Raw genomic sequence first — 20,528 nt, 5'->3', positions numbered from 1 at the left:
AAGGCTAGCAGAGGCCATCTCAAAGCTTCCCAGCCACGCAGCAAACCAGTGTGGGGGGGAGAAAGACATCTCTTCTTGATAGTCTTGCCAAAACACTGGACCCGGACCCCATGATGAGGGCAGACCCAGCATGTTGCTGACGTCAGCAGTTGCTGACGGTACTTAGAGTGTGAAGGTCACAAAGCAGGAGGGACGCTTGGGGGGGAGAGAGACTTCAGACACATCTCATCATACAGCACATGTCCTTGGATTTTCTTCTTGTATCAAAAATGCAAGTAAGGTGAAGGGTCAAATTTGAGAAAGGTCTTTTCATCCTTGTTACAGCTCTGCTGATCTTGACAATGGCATTGTACTTGTACACAGGATGTTTTTGCTTTTAGGAAGTGCAGGTGTATGTGTTTACACAGAGACAGGCTGCTGTGCACTTGGAAGGAGATCTGGAAGAAGGGAAGATAGCTGTGTGAGCATCACTTGCTAAGCACTCTTGCAGCTTTCTCTAAGGCAATGTATACAATTCTATTTCATTGATTTCCTCTGTTCTTGAGTGTGTATTAAATGTGGGTACTTAGCTAGGAATATAAACATATCAGTCCCTGCCAATGAGACTTTTAAAGGTAGGCCAACCCTTTCCCTGCAGAAGACAACTAATAGGTTATCTGACTGCCACAGAAAAGTCATAGTCTAAAATAGTTTCTTTTACACTTGTCAGAGCATTGGACTAAACATGGCAGGATAGCCACAACTGGCTGATGACCTTCCTTCCCTCCTTCCTTCCTTCCTTCCTTCCTTCCTTCCTTCCCTCCTTCCTTCCTTCCCTCCTCCCTCCCTCCTTTCCTTTCTTCCTTCTTCAGACAGTTGTGTCATGGTGCAGAATATGAAAAGATCTTACTCTATCCTCATGTATTTGCTTTTCTGTGACATAGTAGGCAGACATTTTTCTGAGATTCATAATTAATGTGATTTCCCCAAACTTTCATGGAACTTTGACTTAACGATAGTTCAGAATGACAAACATGGCCCCCCATTTGCTGCCTGTAGTTCACACTATCTGTCATCCATCCCTGCTTTTAGTCCTATGCAATACTTTTTCTCTTCAGAAAAAAAAGTTTTTCCCTAATGTGTATTTTCTTTTTTTTGGGGGGGGGGGGTCCGGTCGTGGGGCCTGAACTCTGGGCCTGGGCGCTGTCCCTCAGCTCTTCAGCTCAAGACTAGCGCTCTACCACTTGAGCCACAGAGCCACTTCCGGCTTTTTTCTTTTTGCTTAATGTGGTGCTGAGGAATCGAACCCAGGGCCTCAGGCATGCAAGGCAAGCCCTCTACCACTGAGCCACCTTCCCAGCCCCTAATGTGTATTTTCTTTACACTAGCCATTTGCTCTACAGTTTAAAAAACACTCTCCATTCTGTTAGCTGTTTGTCTCCCTGTTCCATATGGGAGGCCGCAGTGTTTGCTGGCAGGACTGGACTGTAGCAGCTCCGTCTGCTTGCCGGCATCTGCACATATGAATCCCTTGAAGGCCTCGTGCCCCCTCGCTCTGTCTTTTTTCTGAGCAGGTTCATCCTTCTGTGTGGTTAACATGCAAAGTGAGGTTCTTTGAACACTGTTCCAGTTGTCTTGCTCAACCTCTGACTGTGAAGTTGTTGATGCCAACGACTTTGAGGCTTTGACATAATTTTTTTTTGGGGGGGGGCTGATCTCTGGGCCTGGGCCCTGTCCCTCAGCTCTTCAGCTCAAGGCTAGCGCTCTACCACTTGAGCCACAGCACAACTTACGGCCTTTGTCTTTTTGCTTATGTTGTGCTGAGGAATCGAACCCAGGGCCTCATGCATGTGAGGCAAGCGCTCTACCACGGAGCCACCTTCCCAGCCCGAGGCTTTGACATTCTTGTGTTGTAGTAACTACTCACTGTAGAGAGGGCTTTGGTGAAAGTAAGCCCATCCAGAAAGAAGGTACTGGTGTCCGACTCAGAAGAAGAACCTGAAACTTCATTTGCACTAATGATTACTCAAGTGGTTTTTGAGTCTTGAAATTTGATTCTTGGGCTGAAGCTATTCCTCAGTGGTAGCATGACCTAGCATGGGCGGCTCACATAAGAACAGACACATAACTTGCTTCTGTATTTCCTTCTGCTTCTTCGCTCCTTTTTATCCTCATTTGAAGAAGGAAGCACAGAGAAACATTCTCTGCATAATTTCCTTGTGTTCAGCCTGCCAGTTTCTAGTTTCAGCAGTTCTGACTGGAAAGTCCAGGAAAGAATGAAGCCTGCAGCCATGGGGCAGCTATTTCACACTGTACATCTGTGTGTGTGTGTGTGTGTGTGTGTGTGTGTGTATACACAGGCGCGTGTGTGTGTGCGTGTGTGTGTGTGTGTGTACACAGGCGCGTGTGTGCGTGTGTGTGCGCGTGTGTGTGTGTGTGTGTGTGCGTGTGTGTGTGTACAGGTGCGTATATGTACCTGGACCTGTGGAGGCATTGTGCAGAAGTCAGGGACTAGGATGTTTGCATTTTAGTTTTCTCTGGGTGATTCACAGTTGTGCTTGCTCTTCTTGCAAGCCCAGGAAGACTTTGCTTTTCTTGATTGACTTGAATTTATATGGCTTATTTGGGGTTGTTTTGGACTTGTGTTTTATATGAGCTCCCGTCTAGAAAAAGTCAGTGTTTTATGTTAAGAAGGGAATTCTGTAAGTCATGGTTTGTCTGATGTGACTTCTCCCTTACTCCCACTTTAGGTATAGTGAACACTGCTGTGTCATGTGACTTAGCCCATGCTCCAGCTTTAGGTACCTTTACGTTGCTGTGTCCATTTAACCCTTTTACACATGCCCCTGCACTGAAGGGGGCAGACCCTCAGAAATGAGCAGTGATGAGGCACGGAAGTTAGGGCGGCAGAGTTCACAAATGCTTCAGATCAGGGAGGCACTTAACATGGGTGACGCATTACTCACGGGCTTGCCTCCTGATTCTCACCTTCACTTGGCAGGACGGTGTAGGTCGTTGCCATCCCAGCGTGGATATGATCGGTCACATGACAGTGGAGAAGCCAGGTCCCGGGTGTCTGGGGAACCATTTCTAGGGTCTGATACGTCCCAGGGAAGACATCGAAGACATCAGAACTGTAAATGCCCCTGTGCTTGAGTACAGAATGACAGCTTATGGGAATGTTGGTGCAGTAGCCAAGACTAGAAAAATGAATACATCTGTTTTGTTTTTTGAGCCCTGCCCCTTCTGTGTGAACACAATGACCTAGTCTTCCCTCCATACTGTGAGTCATCACAGGCTGTCAGGGGAACTCGTCAGACGGGTCTTCTCAACAGGGTTCTGGCTCCCTCCATAAGAGACTTCAACTACGTGGGGAAACTAAGGTGGGGGTTCATGTCCACCCAGCCTCACCTTCATCTAGTCTCTTGTCTCTGCAACTGGAGGGCAAGGGGAGCAATACAGGGGCAGAGCAATAAAGGAGGCCCCAGAGAAGCCAGTGTCAGCCAGTATGTCTCTGTGGGGCACAGGATCTGCACTCATTTCTGCACACAGAAATGGAGGATCTGAAACTCTGCCCAGGAGAGGGTATGTTTTTGTGAAACAAAATGCAGTGGGCTTGTTGTACAGTGGATGTTGTGGACAGTGCTTTCTTTGTATCCTGTGCATTTTGTACACTAACTCAGAAAAAGAAAAACATCACCAAAAGGGCCAAGGGTTTGAAGCATCTGAGAGAGCTCTGGAAAGATTGCCGTCTGGGGACAGCACTGGTAACATTTGACTGTCTGACCAGGGTAATGGCAGTCTTGTGCTGATCTCTGGCCTGCCACCCATCATCGCTGGACAATTAGCAATTCCCTCCACAGTCCTCACTCAGAAGCGAGGGAGCCAAGTGCCGCATGAACCCAAGGTGATCTGCAAGTCCAGGGCAGAGCCCAGTGTAGATGGGAAACTGACAGGCCCGTTGGAATCATTATGCCCTCTACCATGAAACTCTGTTTCTATTAGTCTCTCCAAGGAACATATCTCCTGTACATTAAAACATGTTCCAGTAGAGCAAGACAGACTGCGGTGGAGGCCCTTACCTTGTATCGGAAGCTGTGGCCGTGGAAATGCACCGTGTGCAAATCTACCTCATTGCCCAGACCCAAGAGGTACCAGCTGACGGCGTCTCCCACGTGCATGGTGAGGCCGTGCAGGTTCCCAAACACTCTCCCGTTGATGCCTGAGGGAAGGCACACAACACCTTTCAGGACAGCTTAAACCAGTGATTGTTTCACAGAAAATAGGACTTTTACATATGAAGAATCTTTTTGCTGTCAAAGAACTTTATATAAATGCTTCTCAAAAGCATTAACCCTGACTGGATTTACTCTAAAAGTAAGATTTTGGAACTGGGAAAGAATTGGTAAATGATTTTAAACAACCCCCCCCCCCTTTCTTTTGTTCTGAACAGAATCCTACTGCTTTGAGTGAGTAGTTTTTAAATGAAAACAAAGGAGTAGCCCCCAACCTAATTCCCTTTTCAAAAAAAGGGGTTGGTAAAGGAGAAGACTGGTTTAGAACAATTTCTCTTACCATGCATTTTATTGCTTTCTATGAATCCATCATCATTTTTGTTTACTTTCTCGGGGTGATCGGAGTATGTTTGGATGTTGTCATCTAAGTACCACGATTCGTTCTCATCAAACACCAGAAACAGAAGCGAAAACTCCAGTTTCCTCGTGGGATCGAACACGTTCGTGCTGTGTTTCCGACATACAATCAGTGGGCCAATTAATCCACTGTAGAGATCCTGAAAAGCAACACAGCCATCCACTCTCCTCACTGGGGAGGCCAGGACTTCAGAGGACTAGACTCTGAAGTCCCAGCCATCCTTGCCATGGAGGTGGGGACTTCAGACAACTGGACTAGACTTGCCAGGGGAATAACTTCGTACTTGAAGTCGTTAAATTGATCCCATAGTGAACAGGAGGTAGGTTGTATGGGTGATGCAAAAGAAAGAGACATTTAGAGACCTAGAACTGACTTTGCTAATGCCCCACCCAAATACACAGTGTTGATTTGTTTATTCCGAAAGCTCAGGGACTTGAACATGAGTGGGACATTAACTCAATTCCTAAACAACAAAGGTAAGGGGCGCAAAGGTCTTGCCATCTATGAGCTCAGTCCAATGGGACAATAACAGACAATAAGGGATGAAAACATGAAAAAGATAAGGGAAACTGTCAGCTAAACTGGAAGCACACAAAATGCTAATGAGCCCAAAGGAGAAAGGCTCGGGAAGCTGAAGTAGATGTGGGTCAGTAGCGGCACGTTAGGTTTTGTACCGCACGAGGGGATTTCAGATTTTTCCCATTAAAATTGGGAGAAAGGATGGCAGCAGATTTGCCTGGAGGTGAAGAGCTGAGAAGAGGGGCCCTGGCCACAGTGAGGCAGACTACAAGAACTCAAAGCTACGGGGATGGAGAGAAGGAAGGCGGGGAATCGCCTGCATAAGGCTGAGAGGGTGGGCTAGATGCTTGGTAGGTCAGAGCTCCTGCTTAAATGAGTGAGTAGACTTGGCACGGGGGCCATTTATCACAACAGGAAATACAAGGCAGGTAGAGGCAGAGTCCACGTGGCCTGTGTTGGAGCTGCCGAGCTGCCTGTGGAGACTGCTCCTATAGGAGTTTGGAGGATAGGTGCTCAGGAGAGAGATTTGGATGAGATGTTCCCGTGGAACAATCTGGGCAAGCCTTTGGATCTTGTGGGTGTGGTTGAGGGGTTGGGGCTTTGAGATAGTTTATCACGTGATGCCTTCAGTTCTGAAGCCATACACCTCAGTTCTTTGAGTTTAATGTGTTTTCGTCTAAAAATGGAAAAAATGTTATCAGTAGGCATAACTATATCTTTAAAAGCAACAGCCCAAGGAAGTAAAACTGAGTAGCCAATAAGGTTGTCTTGGAATTTTGACAGGAAAACTAGCCTCATCTGCCTTGGAAATTGTCACAGAACAAGTGGTTTGAAGTTACCTTAACTCTGTCCACAGTGGAATAGTAAGCCCATGGTATGCAGGCCGCGTCCTCCGGTCCACCGCCAGCTCTCTCTGGGACTTCCCACACATACGTTTGAACTTCCCCTAAATCCAGCAAGGGGTAATTACCTGCTTTTATCTGGATCAGTGACCTTTGAGCTCTGTCATCTGAGAGAACTGGGGCCTTGGCGACCCAGAAACTAGAAGTGTCAGGGTAATCCTTTCTTGACACTAATAATACCGAGAGTTCTTCCCTTGATTTCTTTGTTGTGTGTGGTATGTGTTGTGTCAAGACAACTGGCTGCCATGCACTTCTACCAAGCCAGGAAGTGGCCATTATAACACCACAATGGGAAGAAAACTTCCCAAACCAGACTTACCTTAATTCTAAGTATATTTTTATTAGTGTACATTTTGTCTTTCAAATTCCCATGGCGTCTCCCTGGTTATGTCAGCCTCTCCACTACCTTCCCTCCCTCCTCCCTCCTCCCTGCTCCCTCTCTGTGAGCCCTCCCTCCAGTGTGTCCCATCCTGTCACCCCCCCCCATGCAGGTCCCTCCCACCCCTGTACTTGGACAGTTGCCTCATCCCCTACATTGTAGGGCTCCACCAGCACCCAGTGATGTGACTAGAAACGCTGAGAGCTGCACCCGCCACCACCACCGCCCCACTGGGAGTACCTGGTTGTGTTGGAACCACAGTCGATCTCTGTGTCTTCACCCCATGGGCATGTATGGAGTAGGGCCTTGTCGCCATGTTCTTAAAGATAATTTTCACTGTGTCTCCAATATTTGCATGAAGTTGTGGACCTGATAAGAAAGAAAGTGACTTGTTGACCTGTCAGATTGAACCATCTAATGTGCTAATGAAAACAAAGATGAGGCAGCTTTGAGAGCTAGATGGCTAGAGTCATCTTGTTATCGCTGTGGTTCTTTGCTGACTGATAGAGTCTTGGATTTATCCTAGGGCCAGGAAGGAAAGGGCATGAGATCAAACTCCAGATGTGGCTGGCTGTGAAGGTGGACCATGGAGTATTTCTTGTCCACACTCTAGGGAGTTTGGGCCGGTCTCCCCACCGGGCCCTGGTCTGCTCACAGTGAACTGCTTACAGCAGGCACTCTTGTTCCTGGGTTTGGACTTGCAGGACTGTATGAGGGCCTGCCCTACGGGGTCCACCTACTAGCCAGTCTTAGCTGGCCTGCTGTCTGATGAATTTCTGTTACCTTCCCCGGAATGCCTCACTGAAAGGGCTGAGGATAACCCAGACTCCGGGGAACTCTGGCAACCAGAGTCATAGAGGCTCAGGAATGGTGTCCCCAGGACCTTGGTTCCAGGAAAATTCCCAAGGCCAGCTTTGGTCAAGTTCACGTTGCGTCTTGGAGTGGCTCCTGGAAGCCTGAAGGGAGCGTGCTCTAGGCTCGTGTGTGGTCCCACGTCCTCACCCATGTGCTGGGTGGTGTCGGGGTCACACAGTCTCACTTCGGCAGTAATGTCTGTGTGCTTTTTGTTTCGTCCTTGTTTTCATTTTGATAGATGGGATAATAGGTTCCTCACTAAAACCTCAGTTGGATGAACACCAAATACAAATACTTTCTTCAGTTTATGAAATAATACATTATCTCTAACAGAAACAAGTGGTGTTTTATTATCTATATTTAGTTTTTAGGCTTCTCGTTTTTAATCAAGTCACTGGGTTTTTTTTTGTATTTTCATGAGTAATAAAGACAAGAAAGTGAAATGTATCAGTGTGGAAAACTGTCCCTCATGATACAACTAATGGAGGGAAGGACGCCACCTACCCAGAATCCCCAGGTGCTCCTCCTCTGCTTTCCTCTCCACCGGAACTTTGAATGAGCTGTCGGTATATTGCCGATAGACAACTTTCTTGTACTTTGAGCCTATGTAAAACTCTTCCTTATCTAAAAATGCATTTGAGACACTTGAAAAAGAGAAACAATTCAGGTTAGCTTTGTGATGACACAAAAGACTTCAGTTTCAAGTTACAAAAATTTTTAAATAGTTACGGTTTTGTTTGAAGCGATTATGGTAGTTTTTAATCATTTCCCATTCCATTTTTTTTAATGAGTTTTAAAATGGGACTGGTGTAGCAAAAAGCCCACTTAGCTGTCCCAGGGGAGTCCTGGGCCCTGGCCCTGACATCCAGCTGACCACCTCCTGCTGGAGCCCCAGGGCTTCTGTTGGTTATTTTAGTGTCCCTGTGGTTTGAGTCAGGCACCCCTCTAGCCCTTTTTTGCCCTGGTGATTTTTGAGATAGGAGCTCGCTCTCTGTCCTCACACGCACTGGGTCTTGCTGTAACTGGGATGCTGAGATCCTGGCACTGGGCCACGCTGTGGGTCGAGAAGGCGTCTTGGGAACTCCTCTGCCCACGCTGGCCTCAACCCAAGTCCCACCATCCTTGGCCTCTCCAGTAGCTAGAGTGGCAGGCGCGAGCTACCAGCACCCACTGGAGCCCGGGTTCCTCTCCCCCTCAGATGAGCTGTTGGACAGGACCTCTCGACCGTGTCCTTAGGGTTTAAAACGTTAGCGCTCCAGAGCCCTCTGGTCACAGCAGAGCTTCTGGCCAGTAGGAACTGAGGTGATACTTTCCATTCCCTTTTCCATTCTCAAACCCCAGTCATTATAATAACCTGTTCTTCCTTTACAGCTCAAACCATGCTCAGCCCCATGGTCAGACCACCAGCCGGGCGCCGGCTGCCGCTGCTCTACCCCCTGGATGTCCTCCGAGTGCCTGGGCCCCCTTTCCTGCACTGAATCACACACAAGCTACTTTCAAAAGAGCTTTCTGCAGTGCGCCACTACAAAAGGTCTTTGGTGCTATAGTCTCTTAGAGGAAAGAACTGCTGTCGTGCCATCAAGGCTTTAAAACAATGTCACAAAATATGCACACTAGCTTTGGGCATGGGAAACGACAATTAGACAAAAAGGATGAATTTACAGAGGAAAAATCGCCCGCCAGTAGCTGGTGCGGAAAGCAGTGTTTCAGCCATAACTTTGGGCAGAATCTTGGCCAGGTTTGTAACCAGTGGCAGGAGGGTTCCCCCAAAGGAAGGAGTCACGACCCAGAGCAGAGGAGGAGCGTGGGTGAGGTGGTCAGGAGGAGCAGAGGTCCTGGGCCGTGACTGTGGCTGGGGTCCTAACGCTGCGGCGCAGGAGGACATGAGGTGCTGCTGGGTGCGGGAGTTACTTTTGCTCTTGTAAGCGGTGCAGCTCCTTCTCCCACTCCCTGTGCGGGGAGTAATCCCACTCGACCTCCACAGCCGCGACGTGGTAGGTCCTCTTGCCCTGGTACACCGGGGAGCCCTCAGACTGCCGCTTGCACTGGTTCACCGTGTACTTCTGCTTCATGCCTCCTGTGTAGTGATCCGTCGTGAGGCACAGGACATCAAAGGTCCCTGCGGGGGGGGGGGGGGGGGCGCGGAACAGACATGAGAGCCCCTGATCAGAGTCAGAGCCAGAGCCTTATCATGCACCCTCTGGTCACCTGCCTCCTGCCTGCCGCACACCAGCCCTGCCTTTGCTGTCCTGAGAACAGGTCTGGTCACCCAGCCTCTGTGCGTCCCTGAAGCAGGACCTTTGCGCTTGCAGTTAGGCAGAGGAAGTGGACCCAGATGTATGTACTTCCATTGCAGAGGCCCGTTCCCCACCCACAGAAAGGAACAGCTTATCAAACGCCCAGCTGGCTCTGCCCGGGGCCCACACTGCTCACGTTGAGGGGCAGAGGAACGAACCTGTGGTGTCGGGCTGCATGAGCAGCGTGAGGCTGGCGTGAGGGAAGAGGTTCGCGGCGTCGCGCCGTTCCCCCTTTGACAGGAAGGTGTGTCCTGAGAAGTAAATGCCGTGGACATCGACCTCGCTCCCGGCACTGAACAAGTACCACACCACCGAATCTCCCTGGCACATGTTCAGACCAGGCTGGTTCCCGTACATGAATCCATTCATGGCTGAAACAGATGTTTTCAGACTGCTCTATTCCGTGTCCTTTCCGCACGACAGACCCCTTCCCGGCATCAACCTGGGTCACTCCTTCTAAAGACACGTGTAAGCTTGCCACACGCTGTGTGCCCACAGCAGTGAGCGTGCCCACACATGCCATCCAGAACACTGTTGACCATTGGGGACTGCAGCTGACCACATGGTTCTTGGATTTCTGTGCTGTGTCCTGCTCCCCTGGGGCGTCTCTTTCCCCGGGGACAGATGCCAGCTGATGCGTCCCCATCCCCATTGGTGGCTACTCTGGGCTCTGGGCTGTGGGCAGCCCTCCCGCCCTGCAGAGCCGGCACTGGGGAAGCCGGGGCTGCTCTAGATTGGGGATTCTGACTTGTCTAGAGTAGCAGAAGAGTTTGTGCAGGAAATTTTCTCTCACTGCTATTTCTAGCAGGTAGTATTTTTGATGCATTCAGAATGCAAAAGTGTAGAAGCAAAAGAAGTATTTTAGAAATGGTAGGTGATAGGGTCAGAACCAAGCCTAACTTAAACCCACAAAGCAACAATAGTTTCTAACATTTTTTTTTCCCTGTGACAGGACTGAAGTTTCAACTCAGGGCCTCACATTTGTAGGCTGATGCTCATGCCTCTAGCCCTGTTTTTGCTGGTTAATTTTACAGGTTGTAACTACCTAGGCTGGTCTTGAACCATCATCTCCTGCTCTCAGCCTTTCAAGTAGCTGAGATTACAGACATGAGTCACCAGTGCCCAGCTTACATTTTCTACTACCTACAGTAAATTGTACTCCTATCCGTTAGTGGTCCGTGACTTTGGTCTCTAGTCCCTGACTGCATTCTAGAATGACCCTGGGAGGAAAAACAAATCCAATGCATGGCTTGAACTAAAGAGCTGGGGCTGCGCCGAGCTTTGTAGCTTTTGAAACTGCCCAGGTGACTGAGAAGTGTGGCCAAGCATGAGAACTACAGCTTTCTGTGCTTCGAACAGTGAAACGAGCCCACTGTCTCCAAGCCGCAGGGAGCAAAGCCTCCAGCCTGGCATTCTCCTGTGCCGCAGCCTTAACAACAGGTATGTGGGACCTGGCCACGCAGCTTCTGATTCAGCGGGGGAGCAGGGTCCAGAATGAATAATTCTCAGGACCTACCAGTCGGTGCCCACCCTGATGGTCCAGAGACCACACTTGTACTGTTTGTGCAATGGACACAGCTTGCACAGCATCTACTCTGAATTGGAAGTGATTGACGCATTGGAGTGATTGACATATCAGCTACTGAGAATAAACCGACAACAAAACTGGTACTCACAGTGCATCTTGTTGGATTCCTGAAAGTCTTCGTCTTCCTTATTCACCAGATCAGGTGTGGTTGTAAACATCTTAATGTTGTCATCCAAGAGTAAACTCTCATTCTCATCAAATACAGTGGGAAACAAGTAGAACTCCTTGTCAACATCTTTCTATAAATTGAGAGAACAACAAAGAGGTAAAGAGAGGAAAATTCAGAGGCTTCCTTGCATAGAATTCTCCACATGTTCAAACAAGCTAGAGGAAGGAGGAAAGGAGAAGTTTCCCCCTTTGCTTTGTCAACAAGGCCTATGGAACATTCCATTTGACCACCCAAGTGGTCAGGAAAGATGCCACCCACGTCCCAGAAAACTCTTGAGAGCTCTTGCCAGATAAAACAAGGACAGATTGAGGTGAAGAAGTAGCTGGCAATGAACTTGAACAATGAATTAGATCAGGGATTCACACGTTGTCCAGATATGGACAAGTATCCCTACTCCCTCTTGCTGTCCCAGCTGTGAAGGGAATGAGCCAGTCAGAAAGCCCATTCAGTCAGGAATCTAAGCAAATGAACTGCAAAGGAGAGAAAGCATTTGCAAGCGTTGCTAGTCAAGCTGGGCACTGGTGGCTTAATCTGAGGATCCTACCTACTCAGGAGGCTGAGATCTGAGGATTGAAGTTTGAAGCCAGCCCTGGCTGGAAGAAAGTCAATGAGACTCTTAACTCCAATTAACTAGTGAAAAGTTAGAGATGTGGCTTAAGTGGTAACGCACCAGCCTTGGGAGGAAAAGCTAAGAGTTTCTAGGCCCTGAGTTCAAGCCCCAGTACCAGCATTGTGTGTGTGTGTGTGTGAACACACATATCTTGTCTTCCCCTTCAGATCATTTATTCAGATAAAAGATGGCTATCAATGTGAATGGTCCCACGGAGGCATCCACCTGAGGTCAGCTCCGGGAGAGAATGGAATCCACCGTGAGTGTGATCTGAAGAAAGTGCCAGAATCCAGAGGAAGAGATTTAATCTTGAAAAGATATTCACATGGAAGGAACGTTAGAACTGACAAAAGGAGATCTCCTCATTGGACTTGCCTGTCTCCCATTTTCAAGTAAGCTTCCTTTCTTGCATATTTTCATTGGCCCAATCAGCCCGGTAAATATATCTCTGGTGGGATCTACGGCGGAGTAATACATCTTTGCCAGGCACACAGGATCTGCATGAGTGGGTCCTACGTCTTCAGGCACGGTCCACTCATAGGTAAAGGTTTCTTTGGGTGCCACATGAGAGGCAGGGTGAGGGGGCCCACCTGAGAGGAAGGTCACATGGGAGGGTGTGAGCATGGTCGTGTGAGTGACAAAGTACAGGACAACCCACTTGCGAATGCCTTATTTCCCCCAGGGATGGACTTGTGCCATACCCCTGTGTCAGAGGAAGGCTGGGTGTAGGGCAGCTTCCTGTAACTTCTTCCTGGGCTTGGTTTGTGCCCCCACATCTCCCAGGAACCCCCCCCCTACCATCTTCCCAGTTGTATAGTCTGTACCTCTGTCCCCAGCAACTCTACCTTCTTAAAGGTGAGCTTTGTCCTTATCTTTCCACCAACTAAGCCAATGCCTGGCAGTAGGGGTAATCAAGGTATTTTTGTCTTGACCCAAAACCAAACAAAATAATCGTAGGACTGAAAGGGACTTGCCTATGATCCCCATCAAATTTCCCAAGTTTATCCAAGGAAGTGCGACCAGAAAGGTTGAGCCACCTGTGATTGGTGGCTGAACTGCTGATCTTCATTGGTCACCCTTGACAAATAGAAATGCTTAGCTCCATCTGTACACGAAGGAATCCTTTGTATCCTTAACATTACAAGTGTTCCCAGTGCTAAGAGAACAGACTAGCCACTTACTATCACTAGATCTCAAATATATTTAAAACATATACACACAGATGCAAGTGGAAGAATTATGTAAGATACAATCGTGGTTGGATCATTGGTATCTTTGGCCGTACCATTCTGTATATGTGTGTATGTGTAGATCTACACACATTCATAAATGTTTTTATTTAAATATTCTGATGTGAGCATCTAATGTTGTTACAAGAACTCTTTGCAAATCTCCTCACCCAACTAGTGTTTCAGAAATGTAATGGACACCATCCAACTAAGTTGCTACCTGTGTTGTGGATAATTATCGGTTAAAGCAAGACAGAATTCCGATTCGTGAGGACCGCAGAGGCTGACGTGCGGGGTGCTGCATGCAGCCAGCAGCTGGGTAAAGGGGGGCTCCATATTGATACCCATGGGTGGGTCTGGAGGTCTGCACTCACCTCCCTTCCAGAGGGCGCTGTGGGGGGCGTAGTACGTGCCCTCGTTGTCCTTGCTGAATCTCACCCCCGTTGGCTCAATGCTGAGGGGGTGTGGGCTTTTGTTACAGAAGGTGACTTTGATGGTGTCACCTACCTCAGCCCAGATGAGGGGACCTGGGGACAAAGGGAGAGTCGTCACCTTTCCTCCGGTGGAGCGCGTGTGGAAGGCTGTGGTTTTCTTGGGCTGGTCCTCTGGCACGCGTCACTGGGGGTCATTGGTGCCAAATCGGAAAGCTTGGCTTTTGTTTTTTAAAGTCCATTAGCCATGGGACACAGCAAGCTTGGGAAGAGCGGAGCACCTCTGCCCACCTTGAAGTTAATGGGTCACCTCTCTCTTTTTTTTGACAAAGTCAGTTACTAAACCCATACTGCCTGGAGTGCTCCCTCCACCCCAGCCTTGTCCTGGCAGAGGGTGTGACCTTTACCACTAGAGTCAGGTGCGGAAACCACATCCACCCAAAGCAGTGCGTTCCATCCTGTTGGCAGCGAGGCTATCAGCGGGTGGGACTTTCCATCACCAAAATGAAAGTCATTACCAATTAGGGAATGGATGTTGTACTTGGTGCAGTGCACACGGTGACAGCCCCCCCGTCTGTGCCTGAAGAATGCCGTTAGCCCTCACTGCAGCGGCACAGGAGGTGAGCGGCCTTTCCGCGGCCACGGCTAGTGGATCCAGATAAAAAGTCACCGCTAGCGCGTCCGGCCTGTGCCATTAGGAGCCACCTCCTCCTTCCCTGGTAGCTAACCAATATACCATTCCCCTTCCTTCTTTAAGGAAAAAAAAAATGAAATCAGTGTGGCTTTTGCCGCTGAGGATTTGCCACTGATAACTTGATTTGGAGAGTGGCCCACTGTAGCCTTTTGCTGAGGGCAGATGGTCTATCTGCCTGTGTGGCAGGCCCTTGAGCTGCGTTTTCTGAACCGCATCGGCTCCTCACAGGGCCACCAACTGATTAAAAGCACGGGGAAATCCAGCATTCCTGTGCTCCAGGTCACTCCCTCTGCGGTCACTTTGCAACCCCTGTGGGAAGTCAGGATAGGTTGCTGGCATGTGTGCTGACATCGCCTCCCACAGCCGCCTGGGCCAGAGTAAAACATACATGTGTATGTGCATGTCTTTCTCTGCCCATCTCTTTCTTCTGCATACAGGAACAGATGGAACCCTGGGAGTTCAAACAGGGGCCTAACACCTCTGGTTTCTTCGTAGAAACCAGGCGGCAGGCCTGGCGTCACTGTCGTCTCCGAGCTTGGGAGAGAGTTCTAGCTCTGCGCTCCGCAGGACTCACCCAGGATGCCCAGGTGCTCCTCTTCAGGTCCTCTCACCTTTCGAGTCGCGAAGGAGGCGTCCGAGTACTCACGGTAAACTAGCTTTTTGTAAGAGCCGCCAATTCTTGTGGGACCTTGCTCAAAGAACACACCTGCATCACTGCCAAAGGAAGAAGGGTTTGAGGCTGGTGTTGGGGTGACGGGAAGCAGGCGTGCACCCTGAACCCCTGGCTAGCATGTCGTGAGCGTCATCCCTCAGGATCTACAGCAGTCACCCTCCACTCATTCTCTGCCAGCTGCCAGCAGCTCTAGGCCACTCATGGAGGGAAGGTGGAGAGGAAGTAGAGACCTCAGGAGCTTCACTTTTCAGGTGGAGTGAAGAACTCCAAGAGTCCACATCAGCCCCCCAGCAATACGGGGCTCTACAGCAGAACCTCTCCATCCAGCTGGGAAATGTTCTTGTCTAGGAGCGCCCGACCTTCATTAGCTACAACTCAGTGCAACCCAACAGAACTGTTCACAAATTAAAAAGTTAAACCTCACCACAGTGTCTGGCTTGCACAAAGCCTTTCCGTTCTTAGCTTGCCAAGTAGAGGATTTTTGATAGGTGACAGACAGAGGAACTGTGTGTGGGAGAGAATCGCACTACCTCATTGGCATTCTACAAAGATCACTTTGCCTTGTGGAAAGTGCAGCAGGAAAGGTAGCTAACAAATGGCCTGAGGGTATAGAGGGCCCGCGCATACACTTGCATGCACACACACCTAGTGTGCATCCGTGTGTACTGACAAGCGTGTGAAAGTTAACATACAGAATGAGAGGAAGCACTTGTGATTGTTCAGTAAGGGATTCATTTTGAGACTATATAAAGAACCTCCTACAGATCAACAGCCACAAGAACAAATACTGCCATTCAGAAGTGGGCAAAGGACACACATTTCTCAAAAAAAACCAAGACCACAGAAAGATGCTCATCAGGAATAACGGAAAAGAAAAAAATCAAAACATCAAAAAGTGCTGAGGTCACACCCATAATGGTATCTATACAGGAAGCAGAGATCAGAGGGGCTGTGGTTCAAAGTCAGCTAGGGGAAAAAGTCTCTGCTTCATCCAGTAGAGAAGTTGGGCACGATGGTGTGTGCCAGCTACATGGGAAGTATAAATAGGAAGATCAAAGTCCAGGAGGGCCTGGCATAAAAATCATCAAAAGATACCACTTCATGGCAGTGAGGATGTGGTTGAACGTTGATGGTAGACCTGTAAAATGGTATAATCATTGTAGAAAAGAGTACGATAGTTCCTCCAGAAATTCAACATAGCCTTGCCCTTCTAGCCAGTCACTCTGCTTCTGAGCAGAGATGCAAAGTAATTGAAAGCGTGGAATTGAACCAGCATTTGCACATCGGCATCCATCGTAAGAGTCAAGAGGTAGAAGTTACCTTTCAGGGGATGTTAAGTTCTCCTTGGTGAAAGTGTCTACTCCAGAGGGCGCGTAGCTCCAGACGAGTTCCTCCGCAGCAATATAGTAGTGCCTAACCTTCCCCTGCAGCTTGTCCTCCGTGGAGGGCCTGCGGCAGTCCTGGACCTGGAAAAAGGCCTGCAAGCCAGCTGAAAGAACACAGGAGGCCGGGATTAAAGGAAGGGCAGGGGAGGCAGAGATTACAGGGAGGCCAGGACTAAAGGAGCCAAAACCAGGTTCTCTCTTCAATGACTGTCAACTGAGCTGGCGAGCAGGTAGAAAGTGCAGCCAGTGCAATGAACTGGGTGAATTGATGGACATGCCAAGTTTCTAAGAACACCTGTAGATTCACCGGGGGTTTGATGAAAAAGGACAGTTTATAGATAATTGAAGAAGAGGGCCTGGCGCATAGCTTGCGGGGTGGGGCGAAGGGAGGAAGAGGAGAAGGAGCGTGGATGACACAAAGTGCCGTTCCAGGCCCACAAGCGATGCAGGTCACACCCCACACCCCCCATCTCCTCAGGACGTCAGTGTCACAAAAACGTTTATTGAAAATAGGGAATGCATTCTTTTTTTTTTTTTTTTTTTTTGTCGGTCATGGGGCTTGAACTCTGGGCTTGGGCGCTGTCCCTCAGCTCTTCAGCTCAAGGCGAGCGCTCTACCACTTGAGCTACAGCGCCACTTCCGGTTTTCTAGTGGTTTATTGGAGATAGGAGTCTCACGGTCTTTCCTGCCCGGGCTGGCTTTGAACCGTGATTCTCAGATCTCAGCCTCCTGAGTAGCTAGGATTACAGGCGTGAGCCACCGGCGCCCGGCTGGGAATGCATTCTTGACAACATTATCCAGGAGACAGAGGAAAGATTTATCAAGGCCAAGAATGGGAAAGACACACAGAAAAAAGCCAGCAAGTAAAACGATAGCTTACTAACTTCAACACAAGAGATCAGCTGTAGATTGTACAATCTCTGTTTCACAAAACTACACTTTCCAGGCAGGATTAATGATTCTTTTCCAGAAATTAATCCCATTTTTTCCAGGTCTCTTTATGATCAGCCTGAGTATCTCAGAGATACTCAGCTTTTAGATTCTGATTTCTACTGTCCTCCCCAGCCCCTTCAGCGGCTGCTGAGACAGAACCCTCCTTCCGGTGGATAAAGACAGCCTACCTTTCAGGTGGTTCAGATTCTGGCAGCTCAGCAGCCATGTTCCAGGGTTCCGGGCCACCATAAAGGCCTCGACCAAGGTGGCAGGAAAGAGATTGATTGTATCTGTACGGTAGTTCTTGTTAGTCAGTGCGTGCCCATGAAAGAAAGCCGCATGCACGTCTACTTCGTTGCCCATACCGAAAAGATACCATTTCACCCTGTCTTCAGCGCACATCGAAAGGCCGGGAAGGCTTCCAAAAGTGTGTCCATTCACAGCTGTAAGTCAAGAACAGAGCTTGTGACGGACAGACAGCTTGGGTGCCTGGGAGAGAGGTGGAGACTCCTGCAGGGATGGACTCAGTTTAGAATGGGCATCCTCCAGCCCACCCCTTCCATACCCATGCCGGACATTGCCAGTCCATTATAGAACTCTTATTCTGGAACTGAATTCAGGCTGAGAACTGTTATCAGCACCATATTAGCAGCTGAGCACATCACTGGGGCTGAAAAATACGAGCTCTTTTTGTTATAAATCATACACACTGCTCACGCCTGTCATCCTAGCTACTCAGGAGGCTGAGATCTGAAGATCGCCATTCAAAGCCAGCCTGGGTAGGAAAGTCTGTGAGACTCTTATCTCTAATTAACCACCAGAAAACTGGAAGTGGCATTGTGGTTCAAGTGGTAGAGTACTCACCTTGAGCAAAAGAGTTCAGGGACAGCACCCAGGACCAGAGTTCAAGTCCCATGACCAACAACAACAACAAAAAAATCATACACTGTGTGTGTGTATAAGTACAAGTATGTACCTATACATGCAAAACACACAGCAAAAATATTGGAGATGATTTAGTAATCATTAATCATGTTGGTAGAGATAATATGGGTAATTTAAATCTCTTTCCTGATTTCTTCTTGTGAATTTCAATTAAAAAAATAACAAGCCGGGCGCTGGTGGCTCACACCTGTAATCCTAGCTACTCAGGAGGCTGAGATCTGAGGATCGCGGTTCAAAGCCAGCCCGGGCAGGAGAAACCGTGAGACTCCTATCTCCAATAAACCACCAGAAAACCAGAAGTGGCGCTGTAGCTCAAGTGGTAGAGCGCTCGCCTTGAGCTGAAGAGCTGAGGGACAGCGCCCAGGCCCAGAGTTCAAGCCCCACGACCGACAAAAAAATAAAAAAAAATAACAAGGGCTGGGAAGGTGGCTTAGTGGTAGAGTGCCTGCCTTGCATGCACGAGGCCCTGGGTTTGATTCCTCAGTACCACATAAGCAGAAAAAGCTGGAAGTGGTGCTGTGGCTCAAGTGGTAGAGCGCTAGCCTTGAGCTGAAGAGCTGAAGGACAGCGCCCAGGCCCAGAGTTCAGGCCCCCATGACCGACCAAAAAAAAAGTTTAATATTGGGAAATAAAACTCAAAGAGATACAAAGGAGGAAAAGAAGAAATTCAGGGAAGGACGGTGAGGCCCTGGATGCCCTGTTATCAGTCCCAGTCTAGAAACACAGTACTAATTCATGCAAGGAAAGAAACATTAATTGACTCAGGAAAATCTGGCGTTAACATGTCTTCTGCAGTCTTACAATACATCCTGTTGCTCTCCTGGAATTCCTCGCTGTCCGTGTCCACTTTCTCTGGTTCTGAGCAGTAGGTTTTAATGTTGTCCTCTAGGTACCAGCTGAGATTCTCGTCCACCACCGAAAACATGACCACAAATTCTTGGTCAATGTTTTTTTCCTTTTCCTTATGAAGAGAACCTGAGGTGAACATTTCTAGTTTTAGCACATTAAATTATTATTATTCATTGTTACTATGTTTTCAAGGGTTTTATTTTTCATTTTTCAAATGGCATTTATTTTCTCAATCAGCCACAAATCAGGACCAGTCACCTGAGGGATTTCATGATCAATATCTCATGCTTGGGAGACAGACAGACATTCACATAGCCATTGTCCACACCACTACGAAGGCTTCTGAACAAATGGAAATCCAAAGGTGAGTACACGACGCTGAATAGCTGAGACACTGAGGCTTCTGAGCTTCGTCATCGTCGCTCAGGTAAGCAGGATATTTCTAGCTCTTGAGCTGCATACATTGCCTTTTTGATAATGTTGTAAGTAAATAAGGTGGCATTTCCACCCACATAATATAGGTCACTACAGCCCTACCACCCCAGAGAACCAAGAGAGACATCGCCTGGGGCGACGCCATTAGTCTTCATGAGGCACCGCTGTGGGAAGTTAGATCCTGAAAACCTATCCCCAAAGAGTTGATTCTTTGCATCTTAGCTTCATGGGGGGTCCCCTACCACGGCGGGTCCGGGCACAGCTTGGGCTGGGAGGCCAGCCTGCTCTTCCCTTCCTTTCTCCCAGACTCATACACACAGAACGTATTTAAAATCAAACCGCCCAACGTTGTGCTGTATAGTGGGAACACGGCAGGAGGGCTGTGGCAGGTGGACTTGCCTGTTTTACAGAGTATCAGCGGCCCAATGAGTCCTGAGGCGATGTCTCTCGGGGCGTCGATGTGGGAGTGGTAGATCCTGGTCACACAGTCCCCATCCCCCTCCCCGGGGCTCTGTTCCTTGTTGGTGTGCAGCACGTAGGTGTATTGCCCTCCTGGGCGCACTCTGTCATCTGCCTGTAAGGTCCCGGTGGTGTTGTCGGGGTAAATGGCCCCTGGAAAGCAACACACAGCAGAGTTACTGATTGTGTCTGAACCAAACAGAGGCAATAATAGATCGTCCTCACCCCCTCGATGGTGCTCCTTGGGGTGGCACAGAGAAGTAGAAAGATAATGGCGAGGGCTGGGAAGGTGGCTCAGTGGTAGAGCGCTTGCCTTGCATGCATGAGGCCCTGGGTTCGATTCCTCAGCACCACAGAAGCAGAAAAAGCCAGAAGTGGCGCTGTGGCTGAAGCGGTAGAGCGCTTGCCTTGAGCTGAAGAGCTGAGGGACAGTGCCCAGGCCCAGAGTTCAAGCCCCACAACCGACCAAAAAAAAAAAAAATGAACTGAGCTTCAGACTAGTATATGTGAAATATAAATGAATTCCATGCTTACTCTTGAAGCC

The 20,528-nt window shown here is 48.8% G+C and overlaps 1 protein-coding gene across 1 annotated transcript in view; it reads right to left on the bottom strand.

Annotated features, from left to right (window-relative positions):
• LOC138837662 (ceruloplasmin-like) overlaps positions 1 to 20,528 on the bottom strand; it is a 31,782-nt gene that overhangs the window by 6,610 nt on the left and 4,644 nt on the right. Inside the window, exons 3-18 of the mRNA XM_070036618.1 lie at positions 19,925 to 20,137; positions 19,043 to 19,216; positions 17,485 to 17,739; positions 16,299 to 16,467; positions 14,880 to 15,019; positions 13,555 to 13,707; positions 12,327 to 12,541; positions 11,261 to 11,411; positions 9,743 to 9,955; positions 9,199 to 9,406; positions 7,792 to 7,931; positions 6,673 to 6,801; positions 5,991 to 6,097; positions 4,555 to 4,771; positions 4,062 to 4,201; positions 2,968 to 3,130 (exon numbers count right to left, since the gene is read on the bottom strand). Coding sequence (XP_069892719.1) covers positions 2,968 to 3,130; positions 4,062 to 4,201; positions 4,555 to 4,771; positions 5,991 to 6,097; positions 6,673 to 6,801; positions 7,792 to 7,931; positions 9,199 to 9,406; positions 9,743 to 9,955; positions 11,261 to 11,411; positions 12,327 to 12,541; positions 13,555 to 13,707; positions 14,880 to 15,019; positions 16,299 to 16,467; positions 17,485 to 17,739; positions 19,043 to 19,216; positions 19,925 to 20,137 — 2,787 coding nt within the window. The remainder of the gene's footprint in view (positions 1 to 2,967; positions 3,131 to 4,061; positions 4,202 to 4,554; positions 4,772 to 5,990; positions 6,098 to 6,672; positions 6,802 to 7,791; positions 7,932 to 9,198; positions 9,407 to 9,742; positions 9,956 to 11,260; positions 11,412 to 12,326; positions 12,542 to 13,554; positions 13,708 to 14,879; positions 15,020 to 16,298; positions 16,468 to 17,484; positions 17,740 to 19,042; positions 19,217 to 19,924; positions 20,138 to 20,528) is intronic.

Source organism: Dipodomys merriami, unplaced genomic scaffold (genome assembly GCF_024711535.1).
Source record: "Dipodomys merriami isolate MVZ:Mamm:240054 unplaced genomic scaffold, mDipMer1.0.p SCAF_273, whole genome shotgun sequence".
Taxonomy (NCBI): domain Eukaryota; kingdom Metazoa; phylum Chordata; class Mammalia; order Rodentia; family Heteromyidae; genus Dipodomys; species Dipodomys merriami.
This window is presented reverse-complemented; position numbering and strand designations above follow the sequence as displayed.